At 37.3% G+C, this 24,351-nt stretch overlaps 5 protein-coding genes across 5 annotated transcripts; 3 read left to right on the forward strand and 2 right to left on the reverse strand.

The window, feature by feature from the left end:
* Positions 1-275: 275 nt before the first annotated feature.
* Positions 276-6,820, forward strand: GCK72_015169 (uncharacterized protein; the record flags this gene model as incomplete). The annotated part of the gene is made up of 9 exons (XM_003094571.2): positions 276-1,079; positions 2,953-3,229; positions 3,531-3,706; positions 3,969-4,073; positions 4,448-4,920; positions 4,973-5,135; positions 5,904-6,091; positions 6,138-6,530; positions 6,766-6,820. 9 exons carry the CDS (start codon positions 276-278, stop codon positions 6,818-6,820), a joined length of 2,634 nt encoding a protein of 877 aa, XP_003094619.2.
* Positions 6,821-11,336: 4,516 nt separating this feature from the next.
* GCK72_015170 (uncharacterized protein) lies at positions 11,337-12,181 on the reverse strand (the record flags this gene model as incomplete). Its single annotated transcript, XM_003094578.2, has 4 exons — positions 11,337-11,571; positions 11,614-11,921; positions 11,969-12,099; positions 12,142-12,181. The coding sequence occupies 4 exons, from the start codon at positions 12,179-12,181 to the stop codon at positions 11,337-11,339; spliced, it is 714 nt and encodes a 237-aa protein (XP_003094626.2).
* Positions 12,182-12,433: 252 nt separating this feature from the next.
* GCK72_015171 (uncharacterized protein) lies at positions 12,434-13,310 on the forward strand (the record flags this gene model as incomplete). Its single annotated transcript, XM_003094576.2, has 4 exons — positions 12,434-12,473; positions 12,518-12,648; positions 12,720-13,027; positions 13,076-13,310. The coding sequence occupies 4 exons, from the start codon at positions 12,434-12,436 to the stop codon at positions 13,308-13,310; spliced, it is 714 nt and encodes a 237-aa protein (XP_003094624.2).
* Positions 13,311-14,118: 808 nt separating this feature from the next.
* GCK72_015172 (uncharacterized protein) lies at positions 14,119-14,969 on the forward strand (the record flags this gene model as incomplete). The annotated part of the gene is made up of 4 exons (XM_003094544.2): positions 14,119-14,161; positions 14,209-14,321; positions 14,369-14,688; positions 14,735-14,969. 4 exons carry the CDS (start codon positions 14,119-14,121, stop codon positions 14,967-14,969), a joined length of 711 nt encoding a protein of 236 aa, XP_003094592.2.
* Positions 14,970-18,249: 3,280 nt separating this feature from the next.
* GCK72_015173 (uncharacterized protein) lies at positions 18,250-23,551 on the reverse strand (the record flags this gene model as incomplete). The annotated part of the gene is made up of 10 exons (XM_053730676.1): positions 18,250-18,747; positions 19,475-19,637; positions 19,684-19,807; positions 19,853-19,955; positions 21,153-21,335; positions 21,565-21,783; positions 21,913-22,008; positions 22,496-22,798; positions 22,856-23,203; positions 23,312-23,551. 10 exons carry the CDS (start codon positions 23,549-23,551, stop codon positions 18,250-18,252), a joined length of 2,277 nt encoding a protein of 758 aa, XP_053585448.1.
* Between the last annotated feature and the right edge of the window lie 800 nt (positions 23,552-24,351).

The following is a 24,351-nucleotide window of genomic DNA, read 5'->3' on the forward strand; positions in this document are numbered from 1 at the left end:
TACGTTTTGAACTTGGAAAAAAGTTATTGAAACAATTAGTTTTTTTCTGAAATTTCTAAAAAATAAAATTTCTGGAATTATTTGTATGTAAAAGTTCTGAATTTCCAACCTGAGAATCACACACGATTTCACTGTTTTCACACACTGCGATACACTATCACTTGTACTAGAAATACTGTTTGTACCCAGTCACTCAATCAGTACCCACCACTTCTACAGTACCCCTCCATCACAATCTTACTGTACTAATTTCAGAAATCACAATCAAGAAAGAAATGGGCAAACTCGAGAAGTTGGGTCGAAGTATTCTCAAGAAATTCGGCGGTTCTCGTAGAAGTACTTCTCGTCGGAGACGTGAAGAAGACGTCGCTGCAAATGCCACGTCGTCATCGTCAACGTCATCAGATGAGGAGAGAGATCAAGGATATATTCACAAGTTTCAAGTGGTTCCTCCAGAAGACGTCATCATGAATTCAGAAGACGTTGCTTCAGAAGATGTCAGGATGGCTTCCCCAGCAGCTAGTGACGAAGGGTCAGCTGGATACGCAACAGATGACACTGCATTGAGCTCATTGAGCCCGTTGGATATCAAAAGAGTCTCTGTAGACTACTCGGAATCTCAAGGATACTACAGTAATGCTGAGTTGTCACCGATACCAAGAATTGAGATTACGGTACCGCCACAAGATGGTACGGTAGAAAGTCTTAGTCCACGAAGTCCGATGAGATCCCCTATACAACAGGCTCCTCCACCAATCCCCAGAATTGTCGGGGTTACTGTACCAGAGGTTACTGTACCGGTATCCAGAACGCCTCTCTACACCAAAAAACCTGCTCAAGAATATCCGAGAATTGATGTCAGAAACCGACTAAAGCCAAAGCCAATCTATAAGAGCTCCCAACTCCTTGCTGAAAACAAGGAAAACGTATTACCTTCAGAGAAAATTGAGAGATCGGCGACGTTGTCGAATTTGACGTCGTCTGAAGAAGAGGATCCAATTGAGAGATTTATGAAGTCACATATTTATAAGACAAAGATGATTACAACAGTTTTTGAGGCGAAGGATCGAGGATTTGAGGTGAGAAATGGATAGAGTTTAATTGAAAACGAGTAACATAATTGAGTCAAGCTAGTTGACAGGGCCCATACTCCCAGGGGGCATTGGAACAGGGGGCATCGTGCTGATAGGGGGCATTCACTCAGAGGGGTCACTAAATCTTAGGGGGCATTTCACTGATACTCTTGGGGGTCATTTCTCATATGCTCATAGGGGACATTGACCCTTATTCTCAGAGGGGTCATCGATATACTCAGAGGGGGCATCAATATTTTCAGAAGATGCATCAGTTTTCTCAGAAGTGGCTTCAGAAAAATTACTATAAAAGTTGAATAAGGTTAGTTTTCGATGATTGGATGGCCAGATAAACTTGATTTAGCGGGCTTTGAGAAATGTTGATTAAATGTTATTTTCCTCCAAAAAGTTTTACTTCGAAAAGATTCTCTCAATAATTTACAACCCCAAAATCAAAGGCTCTTTTGCTTTGGCTTTCTCTTAAAAGATTTTTGTTCGTTTGTCAGAAAGCTTCTATTGGGATAATCGTTTCGTAGAAGATGTATTGAAATAATCAGTGTCATTAGTAACTTTTTCAAAAAACATATATTTAATCATTGTGAAATTTATCGGCAAAAAATCATTGAATACACGTCGCAATGACTACATTTTTCTCATGGACTACAATACTCATTGAAAATCTCTCATTGACTATATCTACAGTACTCTCCAAAAAGAACGCGATACTCGCAGTTTTTAGTTAAAAAGCAGTCAGCTTTGAGCATGTGCCTCACTAATTGTCTCAAAATTTAAATTGTTTATCTAACTAAAAACTTCAAGTCTCACATGCTTTTTTCAACTGTATTCAAAATTACACTAGATATCATTTATTTGTGACCTGTAGAGCATTTCGAAATAATTTTCATAGATTAAAAGCTCGCGGCATTTCTAACATATTAGAAAGATGGGGAATGTTGTGAATGATTTTTGGTGGCATTTAAGAATCTCTAATATCTAACATCATTGGGCTAAAACGTGAAGTCGATGAGTCTTTGTCGTCATTGAGTTTCTGCCAAATTTCTCAAAGCACGCTAAATCAAGTTTATCTGGCCATCCAATCATCGAAAACAAACCTTATTCAACTTTTATAGTAATTTTTCTGATGCCACTTCTGATAAAACTGATGCATCTTCTGAAAATATTGATGCCCCCTCTGAGTATATCGATGACCCCTCTGAGAATAAGGGTCAATGTCCCCTATGAGCATATGAGAAATGACCCCCAAGAGTATCAGTGAAATGCCCCCTAAGATTTAGTGACCCCTCTGAGTGAATGCCCCCTATGAGCACGATGCCCCCTGTTCCAATGCCCCCTGGGAGTATGGGCCAGTTGACAGCATTCAGAAAAGTTCATATAATCGTGACATAGTCAGGAAAACTAACATCCGATCTTATCATGATGTAGACTTTTGGCTCTATTCCAGTTCACATGTCCTTTAAAAACTCGAATGTCCCAAAAAGAAACACTCGGATGTCTCTTAAAACACTTAGAAGTCCTTTCAAATGTAAAGACGTCCCAAAAAACGTTTAGGGGTTCTAAACGTCTAAATGTTTTTTGGACGTCTAATTATTTAAAACCTAGTTTTGGGATTTCAAGGGACGTCTAAATATTTTTTGGGACGTCTTAACATTTTTGAGCATATTTGGGACTCAAAAATACGTTTAAATGTTTTGAGGGACGTCTTGGAGTTTTTTGGGACGTTCGAGTTTTCAAGGGACATCTAAACTGGAATAGAGCTAAGCTGAAATTCCTGTTTTTGACATCACTTAAGATTCAAAAAACATCAAATACCTCCCATTCATACCCCTGATAACTCCTCACTCATTCCCACTTATCATAGGAGATCAGTGGCGACGTAATCCATGAAATCGACCGTTGGTTCGAATCGAAAAACATGATGGCCGTCGCTTGTGAACTCCATTGGTCCGTTCCAACATCCAAAAGAAGTCGTCAATTGGAATGTAAACTGAAAGAGAAGCTACTGCAAGCACTGAGAGAAAACAACAAGAGATTACTGTATCTGAGAGGGATGGGACACGGAAAGACACCCGTCAAGTTGGCTGAGTCAAAGACAATGGAGAATATATCAAAAGATAGGGAAACTGATTCGGTTAGAGGTAAGGGAAATTCATATTTTGAGAATTGAATGTCAAGAAAAAAACAGAAAATTTGAAAATTTTGATAGTTTTTTCAGAATCAAAAAAGTTGATTTTGAGCAAAGTCACAGCGATTCAAAAGTTGGTGGCCTAAAAAACTCCTTTTGTGTTTCTAGGCCACCAAGTTTGGAACACCACAACTTAGACCAGAATTATCATTTTGGAAATCTGAAAATACTGGAAGATAGCTCAATTCTTATTTCATCTGTTCATACATTTTATAGCCAAGACTTTTCAAAATTCCATTCAAAAATTCATACAGGAATCTACCAACGCAGCTACACCCGCCTCCTCCCGTACCTTCACAAAGAGACACCCGAATGGCATTCCCAATATTGGACCCTTCAAGATCTCGAGAATTCAGATGACGTCACGTCTCCAGAATATCCGATTCAACCAATGCCTCAAAAGTTCTTGTTTGACACCGAACCATCCGACGTGTTGGCTAAAAACTCGCTAATTTCATTAAATATTATTGGTTTGAGCATTTTGGGAAACTCGAGAAAATCTTGTGGTTCTTTGTTTATTTAGGCTTGAACGGAAAACTGTTTGAGCCTAAAAACTGACTATCGGGTAGCATCTGTGTTGTGTATATTTGTGATTGAATAAAGTTTTTTCAACTTCTCATTGTTTTTTTTAGTTTTGAGGGGTTTTTGGATACAAAAATTTTAATGAAACAAAATTCAACACCCCATTTCAGCTACTGCTAACTGCCACAAACTCTGAAGACGACGCAGTGACGTCATCAACAATTCTGAAGGTCCACGTGGAGAATTTGGATGATAATAAGCCAAGATTTTTGGAGGTTTGTGAAAAACAACAATTCGGCTCTATTCCAGTTCAGATGTCCTTTAAAAACTCGAACGTCTCAAAAAGAAACACTCGGATGTCCCTTGAAACACTTAAACGTCCTTTCAAGTGTTTAGACGTCCCTTGAAATTTCAAAATAGAGTTGTGAATATTTAGACGTCCCAAAAAACGTTTAGACGTCCCTTGAACACTTTCAGTGATTTTTAGTGTTGAAGGGACGTCTAAATGTTTTTTGGGGCGATTAAATGTTTTTTTGGAGCGTTCAAGGTTTTCAAAGGACATCTAAACTGAAATAGAGCCAACAATTCAAAGTTGTTATCCTGGGAATTGGCCTTGAGATCATCATTATTTAATTTCAAACGCTTCCAGAGTGCCGTCCCTGTGTTCCAAATCCTTTCAAACACCTCCAAACCAACTGCCATTGGCCGTCTAACAGCCCAAGATCCAGACTCCAACCCAATCTTCTATCACCTTCTCCCTAACTGTGGCTCCACTGAAATCTCCAAAAATTTCTCGATTGACTCAGAATTCGGAGAGATATCCTATCTTCCGAAGACTACTGTGGCACCGGGAAAATATGAGCTCTGCTTTATTGTCTCGCCAGAAAAGAATCTAGACACTTCGGAAGTGTTCTTCGATGGACATAAACCAAATTTCCTCAAGGTTCTCGTCGACTTTGTGGTAGATCAAAATGTGGAGGGATCTGAAAAATACGATAATATTGGAGTCTCTGGAAATCAATCGATATCGCGAGTTGGTGATGTATTGGATAGAGTTGACATCCCAATGCTCATGAATGCAGATTCTGCGGATTTTGATCTGAAAAATTTGCAGTTTGTACCGTGAGTTGACTTCTGAAATAAGGTTTTTGTTCATCCACTTTTTGACTTTCAGAGCAAACTACGAGCTCGGTAGAGACATGATATCTCCAGAAGGTGCAGTTGAATTGAATAAGAAAACAGGAGAGATAGTGGCCAATGGAAAGATTCTGGATACGCCACAAGGTGTTTATACAGCCGAGATTTCGAGAGGAGGACAAGGGAGAGCTATGAAACAGGTGAGCATGAAGGATAAGGTTTTTAGAAAGATAGAAGTTAAATTATAATGTAAAATTTTACCCAGTTCATTTGTGTAGTTGAGAGCTATTTCATAACTTTCAGGGGTTATGACAGTACTCGCAATAAGATATACAATTTGGCATTTTTTAGTGGAAAATGACCAACTTTGAGAGGGTGCTACGGTATCACTGTCCTACAAAGTAAATTATGTAGAAACCATATAGAACAGAAGTAAAACTTCTTTTTTGTAATTGACAACTTTTTTGTACGAACACTTCCTAGAGATTTATGGTCATTTTAAAGGGACAGCTCAAAAATCACTCTATTTTGCACTGAAATGGGACAATTTGAGGGAGAAATTACTTTGTCGATATGTAACTTGCTAGGGAATGCCCGTACAAAACAGTTGTCAACTACAAAAATGAAGCTCTACCTTTGTTTTGTATGGTTTACACATAATTTACTATGTGGGACAATAAGTGATACCGTAACATCCTCTCAAAGTTGGCCATTTTCAACTGAACAAGCACAAATTGTTCATCTTATTGCACGGTACTGTAGATGAAAAATTTCATATAATACTTGACACATTTATTTATTTAGTTGAGAGCTATTTCATAACTTTCAGAAGTCCAACAGAAAATCCTAAATGAGTAAATGCATTCAGTGTAAACCATGTAAAATTCTATGTGGATCATTCTAGTAATTCATCGTTTTACTTTAATGGCTGAAGAGATATAGAAGATACTATAGATGAATATTTTCAGCTCCACCACATCCGAAACGATAGAAAACTCCGTTACGTCCTGTCAATGTCGCGGAACGAATTCGGAGCAAACTTGGAAAAATTCAAGAGACAAATTCTGGAAGCAATTGCAAAAGATGATCAGAAGGCAGGGAAACAGTTGGATATTCATTTCGATGAACCGAAGGCGGAGAGGAAAAACTCCACGTTGTAGGATCTTTTTTCTTGTTCTTTCAAACGATTTTTTTCTTATCAGGACATCAGTGTGCTTCTACTTGACCCGTGAAAACGCAATCCTCGATGATAAACAATCGTCCGCCCTAATCTCCCCATCGAACGGCCACATCTCAAAACTTCATCACATATTCAAAGTACAGAATGTCGACGTTTGCTCTCCAAGGGTTTCCGCGTCATCTGAATCCTCCACGTCATCTGCCACGTCATCAGACATCCCACTGAACACTTTGATATTAATTGGAGTCGTTGGCTTATTGATAATTGCTCTTGTGGCTCTTCTTGTCTTCGTTTGTTGTGTCTCTCGGTATCAGACATATTTGAAACAAAAGGCTGAGAGAATGAGATGCTCATCTAGTACTGGAAGTTATTACAAGTCACCGAATTTGATTCCACCGCCACCACCTGGTTATATGTGAGTTAGGAAAGAAAGTTGTGATACTTGGTCACTTGCCAGCGGATTCAAACTATAGCTCCGTTTTTTTTCGAATACTAGACCTCGAAGGCGAAAACTAAATATATATCTGGAATCAGCGTTTTTCCAGCTTTCCAACGGTATAGAGACTCCATGACCTTCCCTAGTTAGAAGGGGTGTAACTTGGCTCGGACTCTATGTTTTTTTTATGTCTTTAATCGAAATTTCATTCCAGGCACACACCTCCACTTCCTCCACCGCCACCACCACAAGCCATCGCATATTACTAATTTTCTATTCGAATTTGTTTCCCGGAATCTATATTTTCCAAGGAAAATGTCGAATTTCACAAGTCAATAAAGTTATTCATTTTCACGTGAAATCCACGAATTCCGCATATTTCAAAAAAGTTTTCCCTCGTGGTTACAGAGATTATAGAAAAAAAGAAATTTATTGTCCGTTTCATTGGCCCCTTGGGGGAACCATCTTCTAGAAACGATGTAAGTTCGCTCCAATGCACTCTTTTCAGAAAAGAGTGGGAAGCCCCCACTACCACTTTTATGAAATGATAAACACCCTCCACCTCGATTTTCAGCTGAAAATCTGAAAAACCGCAGTTTCATTGCTGGATGGAAATTCTCCGTTCCAAATCAGAAACACGAGATGAATAGGATGATGGGTTGGTATCAGAGGATGATGGGGAAGAAAAGAAAGAAAAAGAAAAAAGAGGAGACGGCGAAGAGGGAATCAAATATGAAATCGACTAGCGATTTCATTAATTAAAAAACAGTAGATTGTGAATATATTACGCGGGGATCCAGAGGAGAGAAATTGGAGTTGAGAAGGTGAGATGGAGCGCGATTGCTAGCAATTTGAGAATTTTCATTTTATAGATCCCCGAGAAGTTGATATACCATGAGTGGTAGATCAAACCACCCAAAAAGAAGTTTCCCGAAAAATCGATGAAGAAGACGTGAAAGGACTTCGGATGATTTTTGGAACACAAACGAGGATGGAGAAGTGTAGACAGCCCTTTTGAGTTTTATTACCATTCGAATGAAAAATTCATCTTTATTTTATATCCGTATTTTATGAAACAAGGAATTTTCAGAAAAAAACTAACAAAAGACAGCTGTACCACGTTCTTTTCACTCTCTTTCTCTCTTTGCACACTCAACCGTCAGTAATCTGTACGCCTCTCTATCCCCTCTTTCCCGTCCTCCCATGTGGTCTAGTGGTTAGGATTCGTGGTTTTCACCCACGCGGCCCGGGTTCGATTCCCGGCATGGGAAGTTTCTTTTTTGAGAGGTTTTTTGAGCTTTCCCCACTAGCTTTGATTACAGAAAATTGTCTCCTTTTGAATAGTTATCTTCATAAAAACGAAAAGAAGAAAGGTGACCTCGCCCCACTCTTGAAATTAATCAAAAACATGTTTCCACAATGCATGAGTTGGAACCAGTCTTCCCGAAACAAATAGAAAAGAAAAATTCAGTTTTTATCGGAACTTCTCTACTTGATGCTAGTCTTCTTCTTCTTCTTCTCTTCCTTTCTATAAAACGTTCTAGTTAAAAGTTGGTTTTCAATTTCAGAAGGTCCTCTCAATTTCAGATGTAATGAGGTAACAAGGATAGTCAAACTTTCCAAAGATTTTTGTGTCCCAACATAATCATTTCTTCTGTTTCCAGATCTCTTCCCAACAAGAGTGATCCTCACTAATTCGTTTGAAAGCGAAAAGTCAGCATGATGTGGGATCTTGAGAAGTCAGAAGACGTGGAACCAAGCCAGAGGAAATTTCAAACGAGCAAAAGAATTCAAGAGAGGAAATAATAAGAATCTGGATCATTTCTCCATCGTCACCTGGTTGTTTCCATTGTGAAATGAAGTAAGAGAGCAAAGCTTCAACAGTAACTCATTTTCTCTCTGATCCCATATGATCTTGTTTTTAATATCTTTCATAACGGTTCTTTTGTTATTCTTCAAATGATAATCCAGTTTTTATTATGCAAGATGCTTTTTTTGTGAAAAATAAATTCAGTCAGAAGGGTTTAAGTACCTTCTATTTTTGTTCAGAAAGTACAGTAGTGTCCTTTGAAATCGGTACTGAGTCATTAAGAAATCTGCCGAGCTTAGGCAAAGTAAAATTTCGTAACTTGAATGAACAATACAAGAAACGCAAATTGTGGGAAACTTTTCCTTATTGCGTTGCGGTAGGCATTCGAAATTATGAGAGAACTGACATAAAATATTGAATCTCTCGCAAAAAATTTAAGGCCCCGTTAAAAATTTTCAACGCTGTCTCTTTGGGCACGTTTGAGGTTTAGCGCTGTTGAGCAGCGCTAAAAGTCAGTGTCGATTTACGGTAAATTGAACGCTATTGCGTAATTTTGGAGTGTCGTGGTATTTAGCGCTGTTAAGCAGCGCTAAACTTTTAGCGCTGTTCAGCAGCGCTAAACTTTTAGCTGTATCATGTCTTATTTTCGACTTTTTCTCCTGATTTATCGCTTGTTTCGTAATAAAAATGGCAGAATTATATATCTCACGACCATGTTCTGTTCAATTGCTTTGGTTTCGATAATTTTTTGTTTGAAAACACTTTTTTTCTCTTGATATCTTGAAATCGTTTCAAAGATATCTTCCAGTTTCCAGGTTTCCACCGAACAAGAAAAGCAGCTGTTCTTCACGAAAATTCTGGAGACAATAAAAAATAAATACAGCGGTTAGTTTCAGAACGAACTATTGATGTTCTCTCCGCCCATCATTCTTTCAGTGTCCTCCGTTCCCCCGCATGTCAAGAAGCAATCGAACTTCCCGGGCTGACGCGACACCAATCAGCAACTTTTAAGCAACATTTCGTGTTAAATAGTTTAAGACGAAATACTTGTGTTTCTCTCCGCTGTTTCTTTTTTTCAAGTTTTCACGACAATCAAATCGGATTATCGCAAAGAAAAGCTACGAAGTGGAAAGTGTATGTAACAGTAGTATTTCTGTTTTTCTTTCAGTTTATTACTTGGAATTTTTCGCTTCTAAAGTCAGTACGGCAGTAGCATTTTATTAACCAATGAAGCAAAAAATATCAATTTTCGGTTGTGACATCTTCCGCAATCGTTTGAATTAACGAACTTCACACTTTTACGTTGTTTAGCAACGCTAAACTTCAAATTGTGAAGAATTATCGAGCTTTCTTAGAACTTTTCTGGATTGCAGGTTCAGCGCTGCTTAGCAGCCCTAAAGTCGATTAACGATAAACTGGTTTTTTGTGCAAAAAATCGAGAAATTGTATCACTTCACAGCCGTTTCCCGCTCAAATGTTTCTAACACAACTTTTCGATTTACATCAAAACGGTTGCTTTTTCTGCACTTTTTCTAAAGTAATACTTCAGGTTCCAGGTTTCTATCAAACCACAAGAAGTGGCGAGCCTTCATGAAATATGGACGCGAAAGCGTTCAGTTTGAGCACGAACTATTTCTCCGCTAACCATTCTTTCAGTATCGTCTACTCCACCGGATAATGCGATCTTCCCGTTCTCAAGCGATGCAAACATCTACTTTCAGCGAACTTCGTGTTAGATTTTAACGAAATTTTTGCGTTTCTTTCCGCTGTTTCCATATTTTTACATTGACTGTCGTGACAAGCCTGAAGAAAACAAACAGCGGAGAGAAACACAAATTTTTCGTCTAAAACTAAATAACACGAAATGTTGCTTAAAAGTCGATGTTCGGTGTTGTGTGTGAGCCCGGAAAGTTCGCTTCTTGAGGGAACAGAAGACACTGAAAGAATGATTAGAGTATTGGCGGAAACGAAGTGTTTTCAATCAAAAAATTATCGAAACTAAAGCAATTTAACAAAAAATGGTCGTGAGATAAATAATTCTACAATTTTTAATATGAAACTAGCTATAAATCAGAAGAAAAAGCCGAAAATAAGACATGATACAGCTAAAAGTTTAGCGCTGCTTAACAACGCTAAAATACCACGACACTCCAAAATTACGCAACAGCGTTCAATTTACCGTAAATCGACATTGACTTTTAGCGCTGCTCAACAGCGCTAAACCTCAAACGTGCCCAAAGAGACATGACAGCGTTAAAAACTTTAAACAGTCCTTTAAATTTTTACTGAACATCGTAATAAATGTAATTTGTTAGTAAAAAACGGAAACTTGTACACATTGAAAAATGAGACGATTCAATAAATGAAATAAAATAAAATCACGGAAACTATACTTATACTATCAGCTTAATTAGCTTCAAACATTGAATTTGTCAATATTGTTTTAAAATTCTTCCGATAAACATTTCGATTTTTCAGAAATTTTACATATTGAATGTCCGGATATCGAAGAAAAAAACAAATTGAATCAGGATGGTTTCCCAGAGCGGATCAGTGATAAAAGTTTACGACTATGGTGTTTGGTTTTGAGGGAAATTGAAGTATGGGGAACGAGAAAAACTGAAATATGAAATCAAAAGCTCAGAGTATGAATCAGAGCGAATTGAAACAGATGTATATAGAAAAGTATGCTGAAAAATGATGATAGATTGGAATCCATGTAAAAATTGGATACCGTACACATTTCATCCCACAGAATTTGGATTCGAAAAAGTGTCAATTCCGTCTCCAAATGAGTTATTCTCAAGAACTACTAGGTCTTTTGAAAAATGTTTTCTCAAATGAAACATAAAATTTATAAGACTTTCATAAAATGAAAAGTTCTAAAACATAACAAGTTTCATGCGGAATCCCCACGAAACAATTCATTAAATTACGCATCACTTTATTTAAAATCATTATTATTATTATTTCAATTAGAACATTGTGTGGATCACAAAAAGCAAGAAGATGAGGCTGATTTCATAAGTCTTCTCGTTGATACCAGATGAGTTAGTAGCCGTCCCATTTTGAGAATTCTCTAGACTCCCTCCACTCGACACTTTCTCAGATTTAGCAACTGGTGAACATAACCCATCATCATTTTCATATCCTTTCGTACACTTCGATCCAGCATCTCCTCTTGTCATGTTCCACGAAGTAAAGCTTCCTCTGAAAAACATAGTCTATTTGTATAATTGAATGGAAACGTACTCTGGAGCAAGAAAACACATAGTTTGGGTTATGGTATTCTTTCCATCTAGCACTGCACTGTAGTTATACGGTGCACATCCGATTTTTTTCTGATGTGGAGTAAGATCTTCGAGACCAGCCATATGATGATTTATGCTTTGTTTTATCATTGTTTCTCGCGTACTATCCGCCCAATAATGGTCGTAAACCATTTTATGACGCCACTCTTTGTCGGCGTCGTTCCCATCCCGACGACTCACACGCATCGTTTTTCCGTTTTCACTGAAGTCGTTCATTTGAACTTGAGTTTCCATATAATCGTCCCAGACCTAAAATACACCTTGATGAAATTATATGTGTAGTGATTCCCATTTACCAGTTTGTGCATGTTTGGAATTCTACTCTTCTTCGCATATTCTCTTCTCAAATCATTAAATGAATTCAGGTATTCTTCCTTGTTGGATATCGACTTTTTGTCACTTATTGCAGATGACACATGATGAATGGCTGAAATGAATGTCAGTTTGAGTCTTTAAACTCAGAACTCACTTATCGCTAGGATCCCGATGAAGACGAGAAGTATCTTCATGTTTCTGTTGGCTAGACTAAACAATCTGGAACTAAAAAGAAATCGAAAAAAATACGGTTTCAAAAAAGAGACCCTGAATATTATCCTGGTTTTTCACGTAGACGATATCAGTTGTTGTTATTTTTTCTATCAAAAAAAAAACTGAGAAAAAAACAAGACTTATTTACGTGGAGAACCAGGATAAGATCCTACACAACTCGTGTCAATCTCTTTCTTCGCAATCAGTTCCACGTTTTGTCTACAAGAAGAACAATGAAGGTGCTTCTCGTCTTGTTTGGCACCTTGGCTACTTGTAAGTTTATAGATTTTCAGACGAATAAGAGTGAATGATTTCAGTTGTCCATTATTCGACATCTACCAAGATGATGGTGAAATCGATAGCCAACAAAGAGGAATACCTCAAATCAATTAATGATTTGAGAAGAAAATACGCGAAAGACAGTAGAATTCCTAACATGCACAAATTGGTGAGTGGGAAAAGCACTTTGAGAGAAAAACTATTTCAATTATGACTGCCAAGAAAATTGATTGATTTCAGATCTGGGACGACTACCTCGAGACAAAAGCACAATTCGAAGATTGGTCTGAGGACAAAAAGACAAACCGTGGCAGTCGACGAGATGGAAATACCGAGGCAGAAGATTTACGGAAAAGCCAAATAAAATATCATTGGCCATTTTCCAAACGAAAGGAAACGATTAATGACAGTACTGTATACCATATGATAGGTAACGAGGACCTCACTCCACATCAGAAGAGAATCGGATGTGCACCGGCTGAGAGCGAAGAAAAGCGTGTTAATGGTGCAATTTTAAAATTCAAAACACTTTGTTTTTTGGCCCCTGAGTAAGTTCTGAATGAAAACGGGAATAGACTACAAACTACAAGTTTTAGAGGAACATTCGACTCGTGGAATATGGAAGTGGGAGATGCTGGATCGAAGTGTACAGAAGGATATGAAAATAATGATGGATTATGTTCACCAGTTGAGAAATCTGAGAAAGTGTCGGGTGGAGGGAGTCTGGAGAATTCTCAAAATGGGACGGCTACTATCTCATCTGGTATCAACGAGAAGACTTACGGAATCAGCTTCATCTTCTTGGTTTCTGTGATCCACACAATGTTCTAATTGAATTAATAATGATAATGATAAATAAAGTGATGTGTAATTTGATAATTTCAATGGTGAAAAACTAGATATTTGAAATTTCAAGATGTACGGTACCGCTCAAAAGGTTATCAACTTTGATTGTTTTCAGTTGAAAATGACCAACTTTGAGAGGGTGTTACGGTATCAGTGATTGTCCCACAAAGTAAATTATGGATAAACCATACAGAACAAAGGTAGAGCTTCATTTTTGTAGTTGACAACTTTTCTGTACGAACACTTCCTAGAGAGTTATGGTCATTTTACGCGGACAGCTCAAAAATCATTCTGTTTTGCACTGAAATGGATCGATTTGAGGGAGAAATTACTTTGTCGATATGTAACTTTCTAGAGAGTGTCCGTACAAAAAAGTTGTCAACTACAAAAATGAAGCTCAACCTTTGTTCTATATGGTGTATACATAATTTACTTTGTGGGACAATCACTGATACCGTAACACCCTCTCAAAGTTGGTCATTTTCAACTGAAAAATGCCAAATTCTATATCTTAACGGTACTGTAGCTGAAAACTGTTATGACTTTTTCGGAATAGGACTTGAACGAGAGGCTACTATGTTGTTGTTATTACTTTAGGGGTGCTCAGTGAGACCAGAAATAAGTATAATGATAACCGCTGATACGGATTTTCATCTCTGATTTCTTCTTCATAAAAACAACAAAAAAAATGACCCAGCCACGTGAAAAACCAGGACTTTCTGCAGTACTTCTTATGTGGAAACTTTTTTTTTCCATCAGTTCAGATTTTTTCTCATCGAACGAAGAAAAAATCATGAAGCCAGTCGTCGTCCTTCTCGGAATCTTTCTGACAAGTTGTGAGTTTCCATAGACACTCCGACACAATTGAAGCCAACCAATTCAGTCTTCTCCGTATCCATTGCCAAACAACTGAACAAAGAAGAGTATCTCAAAGCCATAAACGAGGAGAGAAGAGTCTATGCGAAAAAAGCTCGGATTCCGAATATGTATAAATTGGTAAGTGAATGGAGCAGTGAGAATAAGTACATGGCTTCTTTTTTGAGGAATGGGACGATTTCCTTGCAACGAGAGCTGAAAGAGGAGATTGTGATTTTAAGTCTCCATCGTGCCGTGTAGCCTTAAAAGATGGGAATTCAGAGGTTGAACGGCATGCGCAGGATCAAATGAGATATTACTTTCCGTACGCGAAACGAAGTGAACTGATCGATTCTTACGGAAAATATCATATGAATGGACATGAAGATATGACTCCCGGACAGAAGAAAATTGGTTGTGCTCCGGTAACAATCAAGCAAAATGAAAATCACCAAATGACTGGATATGAAATGCTTGAATTTCAGACACGTTGTATTCTGGAACCAGAGTGAGTTGATTCCTGGGAATCTTTATTAAACGTTGTATCATTTCAGAGGCACCGGTGAGTCGTGGAATATGAAATTGGGAGATGCTGGATCGAAATGTGCAGAAGGATATAAGAATGATGACGGGTTATGTACACCAGTTGAGAAATCTGAGAAAGTGTCGGGTGGAGGGAGTCTAGAGAATTCTCAAAATGGGACGGCTACTAACTCATCTGGTATCAATGGGAAGACTTATGGAATCAGCCTCGTCTTCTTACTTTCTGTGATCCACACAATGTTCTAATTGAAATAATAATGATAATGATGAATAAAGTGATGTATAATTTAATGACTTGTTTCTTTGGTGAAGATTTAGATATTTGAAATTCTATTATGTAGTTGAAAACTGTTAAAAAACGTCCTCTGACTCGTAAATGCTGCAACAAAGAGCCTGGTAATAGTGAGAGGATGCCTATATCTTAAGATTTCTCGGGATCTTGACTCTTTCGGAGCATGACTTGAACGAAAAACTATTGTAATCTTATGGAGTTGATCTTGCTGCCTTGCCGTTAATAATTTCATTGATTCTCTGATAATAGTGATTTTAAAGGGGGGGGGCTGCGGTATTCCAAAAATCGAGATTTTTGGAATACCGCAGTCCCCCTTTAATAAAGTAATGATTCAATATGCCCATTTCACAAATTCAGCAGTTCCATTTACATAATCAAAATGTGGTCTAATTGACCGACAAAAGGCTGTAACTTGGTCGGTAGGTCGAGTATCAAATATCTGTTTGGTGCATCTTAAAGAGCATAAATAAATCTATAATTTTGCCAAGTTTGAGAAAAACTGCACACAAATTAACCGAGTTCTGTGTCCTCTACCGTTACGATCTGGAAATATACTAATCACATTTAAAGTCGGTTGAACCATCGGATTTCATAGAAATATGCAGAAGAATTGTGGAAGGATTATGCTACCGCTTATGATGAGAAAACCTAGAGTGAGATAAAACGAATTGAAATTATTTGTTTCATTCTTCTGAATTGTGTGAAACAGAAAACTTTGAATGAAAAAAAATTTGTCATTCAAAGTTTTTCATTCAGTTGTGAAACAGTAAAGTTTGATATCTCTTTTGAAGTGCATAGCTGTTCAGTGTGTTTCATGTTGTTTTCCCCTTCTCCGTGACTCCAAATCTTCTGAAAACTCAAAAGCAAACTTTGAAATTCCCCGTGACCGTCCATACTTCCTTTTTCCATTTCTTCCACGTACCCCTTCCCTAATCAATCGATAAATCAAACAACCACTTCAGTTCTCGATTCTTCTCCCTTCTCTTCTGCACCTCCTCCAATAGTGGATTTCAATAACACGTAATGCAGTAGAGGATGATCCATTTCTTCCTGTTTTCCATTATTGAAAAAGTAAGTTATTATCAATAGAGCGCACTTCCAACTTCTATTTTTTCAGCATATCTAATCAGAATGCATTCAAATCAATGACAATTTGCACAAAATGGAATCGAAGTAAAGATTATTAGCTCGATATGACTACTGAATAAATCTTTATAATTTTGATCTACATGTGTTGTCTTTGTTATTGTTTTTTGGGAATTCGATTAGCTCGGTACAGTTCTTACAACTGCGCTCCACCGAAATGCTCTTGAAAAATGTCTCTTTTTCTCTGCGTCTCTCAATGTCGCACACAATTTTCCTTGATTTCGGTAGAGTGCGGTTGTAAGACGCGTGCTATTGAGAGAGACGCAGAGAAACGATAGCGTCTAGCTGTCTAGGTTCTCCTGGTGCATCTGTTTACTTTCAGACCATTTATCACTGAAACCAGAAGAGATTTCAAAAAATGATCAACTAATGAAATTTGTAGAATTTCAAGCTGAGTATTTGGTCAGTTGATAACTTCTTGATAGCACCAAACCCGGAAGAGATACGGGCGCTCAAAGGTGAGGAGAGACGCAGACAGCCAGAGCGCTCTCGTTTCTCTGTGTCTCTCGTCAAACTTCCATCGCCCGTATCTCCTCCGGGTTTGGTGCTATCAAAAAGTGGTCAACTAGTAAAATGTTTAAAATTTCAAGCTGATCATTTTGCTAGTTGACAACTTTTTGATAGCTTCTGTGGTTCGAGAGATACACGCTTGAAAAGAAGGCTATGTGGATTTTATCTTTTTCGAGGAGAGCAATAATTCAAAAATCTATTTTTCCCTGTGACCCCCCATATTCCCATTCCCCAGTTTTTTTGTCCCTCCTCTCCCTATCTGATCAAAAGATCAGTGGATAAATTCAGTTCTCGATTTCCCCTCCCACCTCAACACTCCTCTCTCCTCTCCTATCCACTGCCTATGGATCCCGGATGTGATTGTATGAAGACGAGGTGAGTTGTTTCCAATCGTTCCGCTCATCTTTCATTTTTCAGGACAATGTGAAATTCTATCTATGTTACAACTTAATTAAACAAGAAATCGACGAGGAAGGAAAATACAAAAATTCAATCACTTTTCAATGTTGGAATTAATGAGTGAGTTGAAGTCGAATCGAGAGGTCTCCAAACATTCGATTTTATTTTCAGTATATCCCATTTACAATAATTCATTAAAATCTACTCAAATTGCCCAAAAGTCGATTCCAACAGAGGATATGGATACTTACCTGATCTATATTTAACTACTTGGTCTTTTAATAAACTAGTTTTGGATTTTAAACTGTATTTTTGCTCTGAAATTGCAGATGGGGAGAGAATATGGGTCTGGCGCTGTAAGAATCTAGAAAGAAAGTTGATTGGGAATTCTATAATTCAATCAAGTTTAGTGAAATTTCCCCAAAAAAGTACATATCAACTCTGAAACAGTAATCTTTTGATTTGTTAGTTCAGAAGTTTGAGTTTCAGCGAGTTTCAGCGAGCGGAATCTCCTTGGAAACCGTCATTTTGGTTCCGTTTGCTTTCTGTTTCAAGAGTTATTGAATAGGTTTTCGATGAGTTCACTAAATTGATGAGATCCGGAACCTTCTTTGTACATAATTGATAAAAAATATGCTTATTCCAACTAGGGACAAAAATCGGAACTGCTCATGAAGTTCACCAGAAACAGTAGATAATTTTAAAGCTTATTAGCACGGACCACTTCTTACAACCGCGCTCTACCGAAATCGAAGAAAGTTGTATGCGAAATTGAGAGACTCAGAAAAGAAACATTTCTCAAAGGCATTTCGGTGGAGCGCAGTTGTAAGAACTGTCCCGAGCTGCGCTCCACCGAAATGCCCTCTCAACTTCGTCCACAATTTTCTTCGGTTTCGGTAGAGCGCGGGAGTAAGAAGCGTACCGTTCTAATATGAATTTGCTAAACTTTTCTGAAAAGTTATATTTTGATTTGAAACAACGATTTCCATGAGATACTGTTGAAATCGAAAGCATCGAAATCGAAAAGCACAAAGATTCATTTTTTCACAGAAAAGTTATTCAAAATAGCACACAAATTACAGTAAGCAACCCGTAAAGTACATTAGAGAGATCGTTGTAGGCATAATGAGCAATAGATAAATACATGAAGTAGATCAAAAACTAATTATAAAGAAGCCATCACGCTCTAACCCTAACCACATCCTCCAACCATTTCGGTATTCTCAATCGATTCTTTTTCAGGAATTTGTAGAGAGAAGAGTTATCCAATGAGAAGATTTTATCTAGTTTCATTCGTAATTCCTCATCCATTTCCGGGTATTTCCGTCCTTTACTTTCACCGAGACATTTCGTTTTCTCATCTATAAAACGACAGAAATATCCTTTTGATTTACTGAATCGAATGTGCGATTCGTATGGATAATCTGGCAAATCCAGCCATTTCGTGAGTGTTGCCAAGACCTTAACCGGTTGTTCCTTCAGCTCATCAGAATCAATGAATAGAATTTGTTGAAGTGAGAAATGTTCCAACCATTTATCCAAATGATGAACATATCTTCCACCAGAAATACATCTCTGTCGGATTTTCAATGATTCAGGAGAAGACGTTGTATTCAGAAGTATTGATTCAAGTGATCCGAATGATGTGGCTATCGGATCTTTGTGGGCAAGCAGGTGCTGGAAAAATTGAAAATTAAAAGATTTTTTTGTGTGTGTGTATTAGCGGCACAGTTCTTACAACTTCGCTCTACCGAAATGCCCTTGAAAAATGTTTATTTTTCTCTGAGTCTCTCGATTTCGCACACAAATCTCTTTGGTTTCGGTAGAGCACGGTTGTAAGAAGCGTGCCGTGCTTCTGGGATTTTTCCCATTTCCACTATTTTCCGGTTAATTCAAAAAATGTTTAATTCGAAAATGATCTCCGGGATAATTGCACTTTGTGTCTGCCTGTGTGTCTGTTATACCTTTAATGAGATAAATCAGTGATCACTTTTTTTGAGAAATTGAGCAACCCATTTTTTCAGACAAACAAAATCTCGGCCTGGATTCAAAAAATGTGCACAATTTTTTTCGAAATCGTTATCATAAATAGCCAAATATCTTTCGTACGCTTGATTTTTTATCGATATTTAAAACATAGTCAAAAATTCTACTATTTTGCAAAAAAAGAGTTAAAATTTTTTATTGATATACCATCCTTCTTACAACTACGCCCCACCGCAAACGAGAGTATCGGCGAGAGACGCAGAGTTTTTTCAATTACGACACTGATTTTCACAGTTTTTGACTTTTTTTTTAATTGTTATGAAAAACAACGAGAAACAAAACACATGTTTCTAACTTCTTTGAGCTCAATGCATTCTCAATTTTCACTCTTTTACAGTTTTCTTCACAACTTGCTCACCTGAAACCACGAATACGCTCTTTGCGCGGGATTCTGCAGAATCACGACAAGTTTTGCATGTGGAATCAACGAGGCCGCCTGTTTCGGAGCCGACGGATTGTCAAAGTACGTGGCACTTTTCTCGTAGATTACTGTAGATTCATTCGGAAAGTTTGACATGTACCTGAAAATCTGTCTGTGAGTGTGTTTGTCCAGATGTCTCCCTATACCATTCGACTCCTTTCAAATAATTTTTTCCACCAAAGAACTGAACTTCTTCGAAACTTCCAGGAACTGGTGAATTCTGGGAGACATCAGGATGGAGGGAGAGGAAACTGCCGAGAGCTGTGGATCCTGAAACAAGAAGTTTTGTGGACATCCGGATAGACAGATATTTACCAGTCTTTTGTGGTCCAAGAATCAATAAATCCGGTAATTTCTTCAGTGTGCAATTGATGGATGGTGGGAGAATTGCTTGATGACGTGGATCTGTGCAAGGATTCTGAAAAAAATTGTTGTTGCTCTCGCCACGGGTCTTTTCCACTTCCACCAGGGATGTGCGGAACGGAAATCGGAAATTTCCGACTTTTTTCGGAACTTTCGGAAATTCTTGATTTTCGATAAATTTTTTCGAAATTTCATATATTTTCAAGATCACAGTCTCCCAGCCTCCGAAAACGAACTGCAAGGAAATTTTTGATCTACCCTCATGAAACGAAAATTATGAGAACGTCTAGAAGCAGGTCTACAAATTTATTTTTTGATTTTTAGAATAAAGCTCCAAGTCAGGAATGATAAATTCAAGTTTTAGAATTATTCTGAGAGCATTATCAACCCATTCAATCCAAAAAATCCTGATTCTATATATTATTATAGGCCGAAAAGGCAATTTTTCATATTGATTTCGGAAAAATCTACGGGATTTGTTCATTTCTCTACATTATCCAACGAATGATAGCTCAAAACGTGCTCCGGGGAGTTGTTCACATTTCTGTAGGACGGTTTTTCAATTTGCTCATTAGTTTTCGAGAAATCGATCAAATTCTGTATTTTTTTCAATTTTTTGTTATTTTCTCGAAAACTAATGAACAAATTAAAAAACCGTCCTACAGAAATGTGTAAAAATCTCTGGAGCACGTTTTGAGATATCATTCGTTGGATAATGTTGAGAACTGAACAAATCCCGTAGATTTTTCTGAAATCAAAATGAAAAATTGCCATTTCGACCTGAAAAAATATATAAAACCAGGATTTTTTGGATTGAATCAGTGGATAATGCTCTCAGAATAATTCTAAAACTGAAAATTTCTTACTTCTGACCTTGAGCTTCACGCTAAAAATTATAGAAATAATGTTCTAGACCTGCTAATTTCTCAAATTTTTCGTTTCATGAGGGTAGATCAAAAATTTCCTTGCAGTTCTTTCTCGGAGTCTGGGAGACTGTGAAGATGATTAAAAAAAACGAAATTTGTGCGGAATCAAGAAATGCTGCAAAACCAACGTAAACGGTGTCAAAACGTCACAACTGTGTCAAAATTAACAAAATGTTCAATTTTTACTGCATATTTATTGGATTTTGACTATGAAATGTTTGAAAAACCGAGTTTCCGAAATTTCCGGAATTTCCGGAAAGGAAAAAAATCGGAAAATTTCCGATTTCCGAAATTTTTCTTTCCGCACATCCCTGTCTTCCACTTACCGTCCACAACGGAATTCTCTCTTCTGGAAATTTCTGAAAGTACAAATTCGCCGACTCTATCGGACTCTGCCATTTCAATTGAATATTTGTCCAACATTTGAGAAAACGGAACAAATTTTCGAAAGTGTACAAAGCGAGACGATCATGCGAATAGTTCTGTTGGTGGGTCATGAATATTGAGATCTGAAAATTAAAATGAGATTGGGATGGAGGAATGGATGGACATCTGGAAAAGCAGACTTATATTAGCACAGCACGGTTCTTACAAACGCGCTCTACCAAAACCAAACAAAATTGTGAACGAAATTGAGAGACTCAGAAAAAAAGTGAAATTTTTCGTAAGCATTTCGGTGGAGCACATTTTTAAGAACTATGCCGAGCCAATATTTACTTTGATAAATAAAAAACCAACCGGATTCAACAGAATAGTGAAAAAGAGGTCTCCTCCTTGAATCGAATGAATAATCTTATCAAAACCATCAGGATATTCATCGAATAACTGTGTATGAGTGTATAATCCACATGTTTGACGTGGCAACACATGAATTCCTGAATGAATGAATCCCTTTCGTCCGGTTGATGGTTTGAAGTGAGGATACTCTTCGGTGGCGGTGACGGAAACATTCCAGACCTGAAACATCAAAATGTATCTAAGAAAATAATGAATTTCTTTATCAAAACTCTAATAATAATTAGGATACGAAGATAACAACTATCCGCTATCATCTAAAAATTTTTTAGGAAAACAAGTATTTCTTACCTTCTTCCATGCCTCGAACATCTGTTCGTGTACTGGGAAGACACCGTCATGTTGTGGAGCAATTGCATATGGATAGTCGACTGGGAGGTGCATGTTCTGGAAATAGAATAATCCATACATCGAACTATTAGCACGATACGCGTCTTACAACCGCGCTCAATCGAAGAAAATAGTGTGGGAAATTGAGAGACTAAGAGAAAAATAAACATTTTTCAATCGCATATCGGTGGAGCGCAGTTGTAAGAACTGTGTCGAGCGAATAAAATTTGAACATTTTTAAATTTTTTTTCCGAAAACGTCGATTTTTGACTACACTTCAGAATTCAACCAAAAGCTAGTTATGCATCACAAAATTGGATGTTTTTAATGTTAAAATTCTTTAAAATTCAACAAATTTGGTTTAAAAATTGGCGCCTTTTCAGCAGGGCTGAAAATTTCCAAGTATAGAATAATCAATGTTTCAAACAACTTTCAAACAATTGAAGGGGTTTTTAAGCCAATCGTTTGCAAAAACGCGTTTGATACCCTTTCAAATCTAATTTTTACGAATTTTCAATCAATTTTTTCTACAATTTCAACCAACCTGCGCAAAAATCTTATTCTGAATCATAATAGCCTCCAAATAAGTGAAATTATGTTCATGTGCATGATTATGTCTCCACATATGAGGAAACCACACGAATTTCTCCGAATTCTCCACAAGAAACTCGTCTCCTCTGTCCTCTAAATCGTCTCCATTTCGGAAATAACTTCCAGAAAAACCCAAAAGAAATTTGAAATTTTCAACGGATTTTTGGAAATGAGATTGACTTGAAATTAATCGATTGACGTCTTCTTCCACGATTCGAGTGCCGGCTGCACCTACGAATATATCATCAATATCAATCTGAAAATCTTTTTAATTATTTAGATTTTAATTAATTGCATTAATTATCTTTTCTACCTGCACAAATCTCTCCAATCCGAATGTCTTCTCCGTACCCATTGCCCACCAAAGTGCATCCAAAAACGTCATTTTCACTTGAAAATCTGTCAAATTTCTTCCAAAAATCACTCGTTCCACACCGTCTTCTCTCCCTAAATCTCTCACAACAACTGCTCTCTCATATCCACTTTTTACTGTCCCAGTGAGAATTGAATCGAAATTTTCAGATGTTTCAAATAGAATCCAATCAGATTCTTCTGAGGATAAATTTCGAAATGATCCGATTTTTGATATTTTGTGAATTGGGGATGGAGAAACAGTGAGACGTTGGATTCGTTGATTTTGCCACATCCAGAGCGAGCTTCCCTGGAAAAAAATATGTTTTTGAATGATTCTTGCTCAAAAATCCAAAGAAAATCACGAATTAAACTGGTTTTCTTGAAATTCTTTGTCTCAAAAATGCATAAATCTTACCTTAATCTTGATTCTTTTTAATTGATCATTCGGTTTGCTTGCAATGAATGAAAACATTGGAACTCGATACTCTTTACAATATTTATCCAATAATTGCCGATTCCATCGTGCCATATTCAGATATTTATAGTAATTCTCAATTATAATCAATGAGTATCTTCCTTTTCTTGATGTTGTTAGTACTGGAAGATTCTTCGACACTGCTTCCGCTTTAAATGCGAATTTTTGAGAGTTTAGCATCTGAATTATCGCTTTTCCGTGTCTTGAAAACATTGAATCTAGAATAACGAGAATCTTCTGATCGGTCCCATTGTTCTTATGAAATTCTAGCGATTTCGGCGGGTTTTTTGAGAAGTAGTCGGCAAAACTCGGATTTTCTGGGTTTTCAAAGGGACAGGTATAGTTTTTGACTTGTTTCGCGGGTTTTCTTGGTTTTGAAGGCTTTTGTGATAATGGAAATGTAGAAAAATACAGGAAGTAAACTAGAAGAATAGCTGCAAGCCATTTTAACGGCCGGGTGAGTCTGGGGTTCAGGTATGGCGTTATTATCATCGTTTCCGCCGCGGCATTTATCTGAAAGTAGCTATATAAGGTAAATTGTTGTGTTTTTCATTATTTTCAATGTCAAAAAAATTTTTCAGGCTGCTTTTTGGTCCTAAATTCAAGCTTTTTGATTAAAAAATAGCAAACAGCTTGACTGTCGTCAAATTAAATGCAGAATACGCAAACACCACGCATTGCGGACAATGCGTTTTAAATGACGAGCAGGAAATTGATGAATTTTCGTATGGGAATGTTGACGATAAAGCGTGTGAAAACAATGGTTCAAGCTGGAAAATTGCTGAAAATGGAGTTGGAAAAAGTTGAGAAGCTGGTTTTCGAAGTCAACGATCGAAGGATCGCGGAAAATCTCATCTAAATTAGTCAAACAACGTTAATTACTTGATTAGAACAAAATTTAGCATGCTTCAACAAACACACAGAGTGTTTCGGCTCCAATAAAGCATTCGAAATACGATTTTTACAATAATATCCAACAG

Source organism: Caenorhabditis remanei, chromosome IV, assembly GCF_010183535.1.
Source record: "Caenorhabditis remanei strain PX506 chromosome IV, whole genome shotgun sequence".
Taxonomy (NCBI): domain Eukaryota; kingdom Metazoa; phylum Nematoda; class Chromadorea; order Rhabditida; family Rhabditidae; genus Caenorhabditis; species Caenorhabditis remanei.